At 41.6% G+C, this 14,034-nt stretch overlaps 1 protein-coding gene across 2 annotated transcripts in view; it reads right to left on the reverse strand.

The window, feature by feature from the left end:
* LOC120053818 (zinc finger CCHC domain-containing protein 14-like) overlaps positions 1 to 13,795 on the reverse strand; it is a 39,991-nt gene extending 26,196 nt beyond the window's left edge. Inside the window, exons 1-2 of one of the 2 annotated variants that reach the window (XM_039001080.1) lie at positions 12,125 to 13,795; positions 1,510 to 1,636 (exon numbers count right to left, since the gene is read on the reverse strand). In XM_039001080.1, the coding sequence (XP_038857008.1) occupies positions 1,510 to 1,636; positions 12,125 to 12,766 (769 nt within the window). In that variant the 5' untranslated portion in view covers positions 12,767 to 13,795. The remainder of the gene's footprint in view (positions 1 to 1,509; positions 1,637 to 12,124) is intronic. The other variant, XM_039001079.1, reaches the window with a different exon arrangement.
* Positions 13,796 to 14,034: the final 239 nt, after the last annotated feature.

Consider the following 14,034-nt stretch of genomic DNA (forward strand, 5'->3'; position numbering starts at 1 on the left):
TCAAGTGGTGCCTATAGTATAGAAAGAAGGACCTCAAGATAAGACACAGTGTATCAAAGAAGGATAATCTAAAACAGATGTAGATCTCTTCTACTGTAGTAACATCTACTTCCTACTATTGTCAGGATTTCAGAGAAAAATGTCATTGCTGAGGTCATCATTGTCCACCAAGCCCCTCCTACCTCCAGGTAAAGATTTCCAAAACTGGAGGAGAAAATGTGTCTTGTGAATTACATAACATGTGACCACGCTTGGAGTGAACATCTGGGTTTTGGTCTAGTCAACAAGAAAAAAGAGAGAAAAGAAAGACAAAAAAAACATGCAGACAACTAAGAAACATACAATATTTATAGCTGTAGTGTATGTGACCTGAAAACAATCCCAAGCAACAGTATCATCCAAATCCAAACAAGCATGGCCCTTTGTGAGTTTGTTTCTTTCTGGCTGTGCATGCATACAAGTTGTCTATTCAGGTCTATTCAGAGCCTATGGCAGCAAATATTTACAAATATTGTACTAAGGAGAAGAAGAACAATCTGCTACACTCTCATTGAATAGCAGTATTCCCCGTCATAACAAATACCTCAATACCTAAGTGACACTCTAGTAGAGTAAAAGTTTTAAACATCATTCCACATAGCAGTGGAACTATTCAGTAGTATGTACAGTGTGAATGGGTGAATGGAAGAATGAGAAGTGTGAAACAGAGGATGATGGGAGATTCCTGCAGCAGCTGCTCCCTCCAGACTGGAGCAGCGTAGCAGTGTGTAAAACATAACACTGGTGCCCTTCATGGCACACGGCACTCCCTCAGGTTGAGAACTAGATTAATGAGCAACCTTCTCTCTCTCCTTCTGATTGGGGGAGGGCCATAGGGCAATCATGCCTCCACATTCCTCAAGGAGCCTGGTTGGTCGATATCGGTATTTCAGCATGTGGTTTCTTGTTCTGGGTGCATGTGTGAGTGGCTGACACAACTAAAAAGCATGATCTGTCTGACAACTACTGATGTAGGATCTTAATTTCAGCCAGTTTGCTTCAAAAGGAAAATAATCCTGCAGCAAAAGGAAATGGAAATTATTATGTGGATTATTATTAATGGATATTTCTTGCAGGTGTTGATACATTTTTCATTAGGGCAAAGCAAGTCTGGCATTTTAAAGTGAAAACTACAAACTTTAGAATACTTTTTATACCTTGAATACACTACAAGTTTGCATTTCCAGCTGTGCAGGAAAATTCTAAGCAACAAATGAGTGATCAAATTAAGATCCTACATCTGTAACCGAACTGCTTCCTCCAAAGACACGTACTGTATGAGCGACAACGGAACACCTGTGATCTCAAGAATCCCATAGTACTACAGATTCCCATGTGTGACGTTGTTGGAGTGAACCTTGACCCTTACTGTCTCTGGAATGTCCTGTCCTTGTCTCGTTCGTATATAGAGTAAATTAGTGTGAGAGAGTTCTGTGGATAAGTATGACAGAGAAAAGTTATGTTTCTCACCTTTGCTGGGTTTCCCAACATGCACCTTGACTGGCAGCTCCTTGCATGAGAGAGATGGCATGTGAGGCATGGATTCTGGGACAATTCCCTCGTTCCCTCGCCCTGCCCCGACCTCTCGGTGCAGTGTCTGTGAAACATGGGTCAAAGGTCATGCCAAGTAGGTTAATATCATGGTTAGAGGGTTAGGGTTACTAAACCTTCAGCACCTTGACTGTCATTCAGACTGCCCTACTGTCATATAATCATCTCCCTCGTGTATTATGCCTTAAAGAGGTAAGAGACAGGATCACACTCACAGACTTTTGGAAATCACTGACTTTATTTGAAAATTACCTCTGATGACATCCTATGGGGTCATTTTCTTAGGACACTATATTTTTCAATACAAAACATAGAAAATCATTGTCATCACATACAGTGCCTTCTGAAAGTATTTATACCCTTTGACTTTTTCCACATTTGTTGTGTTACAGCCTGAATTAAAATGTATTACATTTAGATTTTTTGTCACTGGCCTACACACAATACCCTGTACTGTCAAAGTGGAATTATGTTTTTTTAATGTTTTCAAATTAATTTTAAAAAGACAGGCTGAAATGTCATGAGTCAGTAAGTATTCAACATTCGTTATGGCAAGTAAAAATGTGCTAAACAAGTCACATAATAAGTTGCAGGGACTCACTCGGTGTGCAATAATAGTGTTTATGTCACGGCCGTCAACAGAAGTGGACCAAGGTGCAGCGTGGTGAGCGTACATGTTCTTTTTATTAGAAAAGACGCCGACCAAAACAATAAACACTACAAAACAAACCGTGAAGCTAAAGGCTATGTGCCATAAACAAAGTCAACTTCCCACAAAGACAGGTGGGAAAAGGGTATGGTTCTCAATCAGAGACAACGATAGACAGCTGTCCCTGATTGAGAACCCTACCCGGCCAAAACGTAGAAATACAAATAATAGAACATAGAATACCCACCCCAACTCACACCCTGACCAAACCAAAATAGAGACATAAAAAGGATCTCTAAGGTCAGGGCGTGACATTTTAACATCATTATTAAACGACTACTTTATCTCTGCACCCCAGAAATACAATTATCTGTAATTCCAAGGAACAGTCCAAGGAACAGTCTGTAGATCTCAGACATAGAATTGTTATGAGGAATACAGTGCCTTCAGAAAGTATTCACACCCCTTTACTTTTCCCACATAATTTTGTTGTGTTACATCCTGAATTTAAAATGTATTAAATTGAGATTGTGTGTCACTGATCTACACACAATACCCCATAATGTCAAAGTGGAATTTTGTTTGTAGAACATTTTAGAAAGAAATAAAAAAATTAAAAGAGAATGTCTTGAGTCAGTAAGTATTCAACCCCTTTGCTATGGCAAGCCTAAATAAGTTCAGGAGTAAAAATGTGCTTACCAAATCACATAATACAGTGCATTCAGAAAGTATTCAGACCCCTTGACTTTTTCCACATTTTGTTACGTTACAGCTTTCTTCAAAAATGTATGAAATCGTTTTTTCCCCTCATCAATGTACACACAATACCGCATAATGACAAAGCAAAAACAGGTTTTTAGAAATGTTTGCAAATGTATTAAAAATGCCATTTACATAAAGATTTAGACCCTTTACTCAGTACTTTCTTGAAGCACCTTTGGCAGCGATTACAGCCTCGAGTCTTCTTGGGTATGACGCTACATGCTTGGCACACCTGTATTTAGGGAGTTTCTCCCATTATTCTCTGCAGATCCTCTCAAGCTCTGTCAGGTTGAATGGGGAGAGTCCCTGCACAGTTATTTTCAGGTCTCTCCGGAGATGTTCGATCGGGTTCAAGTCCGGGCGCTGGCTGGACCACTCAAGGAAATTCAGAGACTTGTCCAAAAGCCACTCCTGCATTGTCTTGACTGTGTGCTTAGGGTCGATGTCCTGCTGGAAGGTAAACCTTTGCCCCAGTCTGAGGTCCTGAGTGCTCTGGAGCAGGTTTTCATCAAGGATCTCTCTGTACTTTGCTCCGTTCATCTTCCCTCGATCCTGACTAGTCTCCCAGTCCCTGCCGCTGAAAAACATCTCCACAGCATGATGCTGCCATCACCATGCTTCAATGTAAGGTTTCTTCCAGACGTGACGCTTGGCATTCAGGCCAAAGAGTTCAATCTTGTTCTCAAGGATGATCAATCGAAACAGGATGCTCATAGCAAAGGGTCTGAATACTTATGTAAATAAGGCATTTCTGTTTTTATAACCTTTTTTTGCTTTGTAATTATGGGGTATCGTCTGTAGATAGATGCCGATTTTTTTTTTATATACATAAAATGTGGAACAAGCGAATACTTTCCGAATGCACTTTACAGGTACTTCAGAGTGCAAACGACCTTAAACTGGGAGGGCGAAGATTTACGTTCCAACAGGACAATGACCCCAAGCATACAGCCAACGCAACACTAGAATGGCTTCAGAACAAGAATGTGAAAGTCCTTGAGTGGCCCAGCCAAATCCCATACTTGAATCCTGTTGAAAATCAGTGGAAAGACTTGAAGATTGCTGTTCACCGCCACTCCCCATCTAACTTAACAGAGCTTGAGAAAATCTGCAAGGAAAAATTGGAGAAAAACCCCAAATCCAGATGTGCAAAACTTATACAGACACACCCAAGACTCAAAGCTGTAATCACCGCCAAAGGTGCTTCTACAAAGTATTGACTTAGGGTTGTGAATACTTACAGTACAAGTAAAAAGTTTGGACACACCTACTCATTCAAGTGTTTTTCTTTACTATTACTATTTTCTACATTGTAGAATAATAGTGAAGACATCAAAACTATGAAATAACACACTACAATCATGTAGTAACCAAAAAAGTGTTAAACAAATCTAAATATATTTTAGATTTTAGATTCTTCAAACTAGCCACCCTTTGCCTTGATGACAGCTTTGTACACTCTTGGAATTCTCTCAACTAGCTGAGGAATAAGGAATAACTTTATTCATGAGGAATAACTTTCCAACAGTCTTGAAGGAGTTCCCACATAGTGGGGCAAAAAGGTATTTAGTCAGCCACCAATTGTGCAAGTTCTCCCACTTAAAAAGATGAGAGAGGCCTGTAATTTTCATCATAGGTACACTTCAACTAAAAAACTGAGAAAAAAAATCCAGAAAATCACATTGTAGGATTTTTAATGAATTTATTTGCAAATTATGGTGGAAAATAAGTATTTGGTCACCTACAAACAAGCAAGATTTCTGGCTCTCACAGACCTGTAACTTCTTCTTTAAGAGGCTCCTCTGTCCTCCACTCGTTACCTGTATTAATGGCACCTGTTTGAACTTGTTATCAGTATAAAAGACACCTGTCCACAACCTCAAACAGTCACACTCCAAACTCCACTATGGCCAAGACCAAAGAGCTGTCAAAGGACACCAGAAACAAAATTGTAGACCTGCACCAGGCTGGGAAGACTGAATCTGCAATAGGTAAGCAGCTTGGTTTGAAGAAATCAACTGTGGGAGCAATTATTAGGAAATGTAAGACATACAAGACCAATGATAATCTCCCTCGATCTGGGGGTCCACGCAAGATCTCACCCCGTGGGGTCAAAATGATCACAAGAACGGTGAGCAAAAATCCCAGAACCACACGGGGGGACCTAGTGAATGACCTGCAGAGAGCTGGGACCAAAGTAACAAAGCCTACCATCAGTAACACACTACGCCGCCAGGGACTCAAATCCTGCAGTGCCAGACGTGTCCCCCTGCTTAAGCCAGTACATGTCCAGGCCCGTCTGAAGTTTGCTAGAGAGCATTTGGATGATCCAGAAGAAGATTGGGAGAATGTCATATGGTCAGATGAAACCAAAACAGAACTTTTTGGTAAAAACTCAACTCGTCGTGTTTGGAGGACAAAGAATGCTGAGTTGCATCCAAAGAACACCATACCTACTGTGAAGCATGGGGGTGGAAACATCATGCTTTGGGGCTGTTTTTCTGCAAAGGGACCAGGACGACTGATCCGTGTAAAGGAAAGAATGACTGGGGCCATGTATCGTGAGATTTTGAGTGAAAACCTCCTTCCATCAGCAAGGGCATTGAAGATGAAACGTGGCTGGGTCTTTCAGCATGACAATGATCCCAAACACACCGCCCGGGCAACGAAGGAGTGGCTTCGTAAGAAGCATTTCAAGGTCCTGGAGTGGCCTAGCCAGTCTCCAGACCTCAAACACCATAGAAAATCTTTGGAGGGAGTTGAAAGTCCGTGTTGCCCAGCAACAGCCCCAAAACATCACTGCTCTAGAGGAGATCTGCATGGAGGAATGGGCCAAAATACCAGCAACAGTGTGTGAAAACCTTGTGAAGACTTACAGAAAACGTTTGACCTCTGTCATTGCCAACAAAGGGTATATAACAAAGTAGTGAGATAAACTTTTGTTATTGACCAAATACTTATTTTCCACCATAATTTGCAAATAAATTCATTAAAAATCCTACAATGTGATTTTCTGGATTTTTTTTCTCATTTTGTCTGTCATAGTTGAAGTGTACCTATGATGAAAATTACAGGCCTCTCTCATCTTTTTAAGTGGGAGAACTTGCACAATTGGTGGCTGACTAAATACTTTTTTGCCCCACTGTATGCTGAGTGCTTGATGGCTGCTTTTCCTTCACTCTGCAGTCCAACTCATCCCTAACAATCTCAATTGGGTTTAGGTCGGATGATTGTGGAGGTCAGGTCATCTGATGCAGCACTCCATCACTCTTCTTCTATGGTCAAATAGCCCCTACACAGCCTGGAGGTGTGTTTTAAGCGCAAACCAGATGGGATGGCGTATCGCTGCTGAATGCTGTGGTAGCCATGTTGGTTAAGTGTGCCTTGAATTCTAAATAAATCACAGACAGTGTCACCAGCAAAGCACCCCCACGTCATCACACCTCAACAGAAAATTTCCGTATTGACTGACCTTTATGTCTTGAAGCAATGATGGACTGTTGTTTCTCTTTGCTTATTTGAGCTGTTCTTGCCATAATATGGACTTGGTCTTTTACCAAACAGGGCTGTCTTCTGTATACCACCCTTACCTTGTCACAACACAACTGATTGGCTCAAACGCATTAAGAAGGAAAGACATTCCACAAATACATTTTTAACAAGGAACACCTGTTCATTGAAATGCATTCCAGGTGACTACCTCATGAAGCTGGTTGAGAGAATGCCAACAGTGTGCATAGCTGTCATCAAGGCAATGGGTGGCTACTTTGAAGAATCTCAAATGTAAAAAATATTTTGATATGAGTAACACTTTTTTGGTAACTACATGATTCCAAATGTGTTATTCAATAGTTTTGATGTCTTCACAAAAAAAAAACATTGAATGAGTAGGTGTATCCAAACTTTTGACTGGTACTGTATGTCAATGAGATATTTGCCAAACTTTCCAAAACAAGAATTTTCACTTTGTCATTATAGGGTATTGTGTGTAGCTGGGTGAGAAATAAAATAGAATTAATCATTTTCGAATTCAGGCTCTAACACATAATGTGGAATGAGTAAAGGGATATGAATACCTTCTGAAAGCACTGTAAGTTTGTGGCAAATCCAATACCACTCTCCAAATTTTCAAGCATAGTGGTGGCTTCATCATGTTATGGGTATGCTTATAATCGCTAGGTACTGGGGAGTTTTTCAGGACAAAACATTATCGGAATGGAATGGCCGAGATCAGTTTTGACTTAAATCTGCTTGAAAATCTACAGTTGAAGTCGGAAGTTTACATACACCTTAGCCAAATACATTTAAACTCCGTTTTTCACAATTCCTGACATTTAATCCTTGGAAAAATTCCCTGTCTTAGGTCAGTCAGGATCACCACTTTATTTTAAGAATGTGAAATGTCAGAATAATAGTAGAGAGAATGATTTATTTCAGCTTTTATTTCTTTCATCACATTCCCAGTGGGTCAGAAGTTTACATACACTCAATTAGTATTTGGTAGCATTGCCTTTAAATTGTTTGTCTTGGGTCAAACGTTTCAGGTAGCCTTCCACAAGCGTCTCACAATAAGTTGGGTGAATTTTGGCCAATTCCTCCTGACAGAGCTAGTGTAACTGTGTCGGGTTTGTAGGCCTCCTTGCTCACACATGCTTTTTCTGTTCTGCCCACAAATGTTCTATAGGCTTGAGGTCGGGCTTTGTGCTGGCCACTTTATTAACAAGTGCATCGGTGATGTTGTACCCACAGCGTCTATTAAAACATTCCTCAACCAGAAACCGTGGATTGATGGCAGCATTCGCGCAAAAATGAAAGCGCAAACCACTGCTTTTATCTTCTCTAGGGTAGGGGGCAGCATTAGGAATTCTGGATGAAATGCATGCCCAAATTAAACTGCCTGCTTCTCGGGCCCAGAAGATATGATATGCATATAACTGGTAGATTTGGATAGCAAACACTCTAAAGTTTCCAAAACTGTTAAAATGGGTCTCGACCCCGCCCTGTGCAACTGGGTCCTGGACTTCCTGACGGGCCGCCCCCAGGTGGTGAGGGTAGTTAACATCTCCACCCCGCTAACCCTCAACACTGGGTCCCCACAAGGGTGCGTTCTCAGCCCTCTCCTGTACTCCCTGTTCACCCACGACTGCGTGGCCATGCACGCCTCCAACTCAATCATCAAGTTTGCAGATGACACTACAGTGGTAGGCTTGATTACAAACAACAACGAGACGGCCTACAGGGAGGAGGTGGGGGCCCTCGGAGTGTGGTGTCAGGAAAATAACCTCACACTCAATGTCAACAAAACAAAGGAGATGATCGTGGACTTCAGGAAACAGCAGAGGGAGCAGCCCCCTATCTACATTGACAGGACAGTAGTGGAGAGGGTGAAGAGTTTTAAGTTCCTCGGCGTACACATCATGGACAAACTGAAATGGTCCACCCACACAGACAGCGTGGTGAAGAAGGCGCAGCAGCGCCTCTTCAACCTCAGGAAGCTGAAGAAATTCGGCTTGTCACCAAAAACACCCAAACTTTTACAGATGCACAATCGAGAGCATCCTGTCGGGTTGTATCACCGCCTGGTACGGCAGCTGCTCCGCCCATAACCGGAAGGCTCTCCAGAGGGTAGTGAGGTCTGCACAACGCATCACCGGGTGCAAACTACCTGCCCTCCAGGACACCTACAGCACCCAATGTCACAGGAAGGCCAAAAAGATCCTCAAGGACAACAACCCCCGAGCCACTGCCTGTTCACCCCGCTATCATCCAGAAGGCTAGGTCAGTACAGGTGCATCAAAGCGGGGACCGAGAGACTGAAAAACAGCTTCTATCTCAAGGCAATCAGACTGTTAAACAGCCATCACTAACATTGAGTGGCTGCTGCCAACATACTGACTCAACTCCAGCCACTTTAATAATGGAAAAATTGATGTAATCAATTTATCACTAGCCACTTTATATAATGTTTACATACCCTACATTACTCATCCCATATGTATATATTGTACGCTATACCATCTACTGCATCTTGCCATCTTGATGTAATTAAATGTATCACTAGCCACTTTAAACAATGCCGCTTTATATGTTTACATACCCTACATTACTCATCTCATATGTATATACTGTACTCTTACCATCTACTGCAGTTTGCCTATGCCGTTCTATACCATCACTCATTCATATATTTTTATGTACATATTCGTATTCATTCCTTTACACTTGTGTGTATAAGGTAGTTGTTGTGGAATTGTTAGGTTATATTACTTGTTAGATATTACTGCATGGTCGGAACTAGAAGCACAAGCATTTCGCTACACTTGCATTAACATCTGCTAACCATGTGTATGTGACAAATAAATTTGATTTGATTTGATTATGATTTATACATTTTGACCATAGACTGTGTATTGTGACACACTGAGCAGGTGTCTGTGCTGCTTGCTCTGTGATTAGGTATCTTGAAAGGCTGTCAAGACAGCTAGGGGAGAGTAATAGTCACTGCACTCTGAACTAGGGCCCTGTATTTTGGTTAATCGTGTCACATCACCTGGATTTGACCCTTTATTAAAGGTTTTTCAACATACTGTCCTATTTTCTTTTTCTTTCAGATGATTGCTTTCATTTTTGGTTCAATTCTAATTTCTGTAAAATTATAATTAAATTATTAATTATGTGACATGATAAACCAAAACACAGGGCTTTACCTATACTAACTAGTTTCCTGGAAAGGAGAGACGTTTTAAAAGGTCTGTTGAAAGAGACTGTCGTCCTGCTTGTGTTTACTTTCATATGCCCAGTAATCTTATTGCTTCTGTATTTATTTACATGTACCGGCAAAATGTCTTAGCTAGAGTTGTGCAGTCAAAATATCTTCATTCCAAACAAATGTTTTTTATGTATTTTGCGTCTTTCCTCTTTGAAGCCCTGTAAGTGGTGAGGCTGATGTGTATAAGAGCAGAGGTAAAACAGCACACGTGCTCAACCAAGCAGCAACAGCAACACACAGACGAGCTCTGAAACCAATTAAGCGTTCTTTACAGTGTGCTACTGCCACATCCGCATCCATTCCTGCCAAATCTGCTCTTTTTCTCAGGGGAAAGGGAAGGTCCTGCTGCTAGGAGAGATGCTTGCTGCCTGGGCTAGGTTTACAACTGAAATGGACATGGTCATGGCAGATAAATTAATGAAACACCACTAAGGAGTGTGTGTTATTTAGCTATGTTTCATGTCTGATCGGGTTAGGGTTAACGTAAAGGCTTCTCCAAACAGTCAGAGAGAACAGCAGTTAGACTAGAGCTTCCTGGTGATTCACTGGAGTGTTGAGTCTCTCTCACACAGGATTGATTTCAGCATTGAGAAATGTGCTGACCTGCACTTAATGGAGGCCAAGACCAACAAAACACTAAATACAACCAAGCGCTTTCCTTTGAGCAGCCAGGGTACTTTCCCCTCAAACACATGTTTGAACAGCCCTGTGTGTTTGCTGGGTGTCTCTGATTCAACACATTGACAAACAGGCACTTGTAATGATCCTGCCTTTGTTTAAGAATAGAAAAAAGTTAACCCGTGTCTGTGTATACAAATCCAATTGAAGCCGTAAGGTTAATTTTTCTTTTGAAGCATAACATTTAGCCTTTTATGTGTTCTTCACTCTCTTTCTCTCTCAAACAAACACACATACACACACACAAAACACACACTGTAATATTGTAAATAGAAGGGTAATGACATTTCCAGATGTTTCTTGAGGTGTTTTTTAAATGAAGAATAATATTCCTGATGCTCGACAAAAGACCCTTAAAATGGCATAACATCATTTATAACTTTTTGCAATAAATGTCACAATCCTAAAAGCAAAGAAAGCTGTATATGTTGTTAACAAGGTTTCATAATCCCACATTGCTGTGTTAACATCTGGTTGTCCAGAGAGGTAAAAAGTCATGCTGAATCTACAGACAGAGTGTATGAGTGAATGTTCAGGACACCAATGGTTGAGGACAACAGACAGACATGCCACCAAAAAAAAACATGTTTGTTTAGTTCAATTAATTCCTTTAAGGTCACATTTGTTAGTAGTGGGCAATTCCACGATAACAGAATGACGCCCAGACTCAGATAGTTCACCTCGAAATGTATGTCAAACTAAAACCAATAATTGCAAAGTTAAACAAACCATACAACTATATGCACCAGGACCACTTCAAAAAATGTCCATGAAGATTTAACAAAAACACACTTGAAGAACAGCGCAGATGCACATTTTGATAACAGAATGTCGGTTTGTGCTATTTGTGCAGTCATTGTGTTACCAAACTTTGCATCTGCACTGTTCTGTAGGTAGCCTTTTGGTTAAGAGTGTTGGGCCAGTAACTGAAAGGTAGCTGGTTCGATTCACCGAGTTGACTAGGTGAAAAAATTGCTCATGTAAGTTGCTCTGGAAAAGAGTGTCTGCTAAATGACAAAAAAATAGTAAATGTGTTTTTGTAAAATTTACTGTGGAAATGCTTAAGTCGTCCTGGTGCATTAAGTTGTATGGTTTGTTTAACTTTGCAATCAGTGGTTTTTGTTTGACATACATTTTAAAGTCAACTATCTGAGTCTCGGCATCATTTCTGTTATCGTGGAATTGCCCTAGTATGTCTCAACATGACCTAGAAATGGGGGAAGGGCTAAGGGAATGTTATCATTCTATTCCTACTTTTGGAAAAACCCACACAAGTAAAAGGTGTAGGCATATTAGCGTAGTTACAGTGTAACAACAATCTATTCTCAATCAGTTATAAATAATGTAGGCTGTCCCCATGGGGGAACGCTTTTTGGATCCAGGTAAAAAACATTTTTGGTTCCAGGTAGAACCATTTTGGGATCCATGTTGGGTTCTACATGGAACCCAAAACGGTTCTACTTGGTACCAAAGGGGTTCTACCTGGAACCAACAAGGGTTCTTCAAAGGGTTCTCATATGGGAACACTTTTAAGTTCTAGATAGCACCTATTTTCTTCAAGTGTAGGCTATCCTAGAACTTTGTGTTTTGGATGGTTGCTCAAACTTGTCAGTGGCACAATACCATTCATATATCTGGCCATCAAGTGACAACAGGGGGGACAATATATTACCTACCTTATGAGAACATGGACACCCGACCTGACAGGAGTCGAGGGTGGGCGCAGTGATGTAGGTTGGGATGCTAGTGGCGGGAGACAGGGTGGCCAGCGCTCCAGTCCCGCCGCCGCCGCCAGTCCCGGGCTGCTGCTCTCCACAGGTGACCTGCAGGATCTCCTGGATCTGGGTCAGCTCCTGTCTTAGCACCTGCTTCTGGTGAAAACTGAAAGCCGGGTGATTGGATGCCATGGTGAAGAGGAGAAGGAACTGCTCCTCCGTTTGTCCATCGTTGAGCTGCAGGCCGTAGTTGTTTATGATGCTGTCGATGTGCGTGAGCGTTCGGAAGAGAACACCCGCCGCCTCTCGATTGTCGGAGCTGAGAAGTGCGAGGGAGATGAGCAGCTTGCTCCTCACGACCTCGTCCGTGATGTTGGTAAGGTTCGAGAGGTCAGCGGGGTTGTTGGCTTTGATCTCGGCATCCCTGAGGGAGTGATAGTCCTTGCGGGCTAAATCTTCCAAGCACGACCCGAGGAAGCGTAGTTCGATGGGAACACAGAGGTCCAAAAGCCCACAAATGAACTCAGCTCTCTGGGCCGAGTTCAATATCGAAAACCAGCGGTAGACCCCTTCCCTTTGAACGGAGCATCGATTTTCAACCATTTTAAACAAAACGACTCACACGTTTAAACATGGATTATTTTGTTGATTGCGAATAGGCCTAACAATAATAAAATGGCAAGACAAAAATTTGTCAAAACAAACCTCCATTTACTGTACAAGTAGCCTAACCTTTAAACAGAGAGCGTGCAGGAACTCGAGTGCCTGAACAGTTAGTAAACATCCACCTGGGTCAAGGACGCTGGTTATTTGGTTGACAATAATCGTATTCAATGTAGACTATCCAAGACCATGAGTTTTCTGGAAAATAAATTACAGCACGTCGCCTTTCTTTGTTTACAGGCCAGTTGCGACATTGTTGAAATATGTAACCAAAGCGAGAATCACTTGAAAGTCTATAAACAAAAGCATGAGTCGGGTTACTGTACTGCGAGGCTCAGCGTAGTACCCAGTCATCCAGGCTTTCTCGACCAGCCCTCCGAGGTCCCCACGTCAGTCGATTATGGAACAAGTACTACATGAAGTAGATTGAAATTAAAAACACCATATGAGTATTACACACATAGATCATTTACTTCCAGTGCCAAATGCACTACTTTCTGTTTATTCCCTGTAAGAAAATAATTATCGATTGGAATCCGCACGGTATTCGTTGAAATTCTGAGTGTCTGCCAATAAAGAAGACCATAAACTGCATATAGCCTATAAACTATAGCCAGTAACCTAGGATTTAAAGTTTAAACGCAAACGATTTAGTTAAATCCTATTGGTCGTAAACTTAACCAGGGACGCGTACAGATTTGTTCCAGACGAATAACAACAATTGGTGCTTTCATAACAACTGGGAATTCGGAAAAAACGAGGTCAAATCATGACGTCAGAGATCTTCAGGTCGGAAAGTCGGAGCTCTAGAAATATGCCCGAGTTTCCGACAGCGAATTCCGAGTTGGATGACCGTTCAAAACTTTTTTCCCAGTCGGAGATTTCCCAGTTGTCTTGAACGCACTGAAGTCGGAGGTTTTCGAGTTTTGAGTTCCCAGTGGTTTTGAACAAGACAAATGTTTAGACCTATCCTTTTTATAAAGAGCCCGTAGCTGTTTTGAAATGCAATTCAAGTAATACCCCCCTCCCCCTTACATCCTGTCATATCCCTGAAATCGCGAAAAACAGCTGTGTGGTAACTTTGGTGCTTTCAAGACAAGTGTGAACTTAGGGGAAAACGAGGTCAAATCATGACGTCAGTCATCTTCAGGTAGTAAAGTCTGAGATCTAGCAAGATGCCAGAGTTTCCGACTTGCAATTCCGAGTTG

The sequence above is a fragment of the Salvelinus namaycush genome, chromosome 9 (assembly GCF_016432855.1).
Source record: "Salvelinus namaycush isolate Seneca chromosome 9, SaNama_1.0, whole genome shotgun sequence".
NCBI classification, from domain to species: Eukaryota; Metazoa; Chordata; class Actinopteri; order Salmoniformes; family Salmonidae; genus Salvelinus; species Salvelinus namaycush.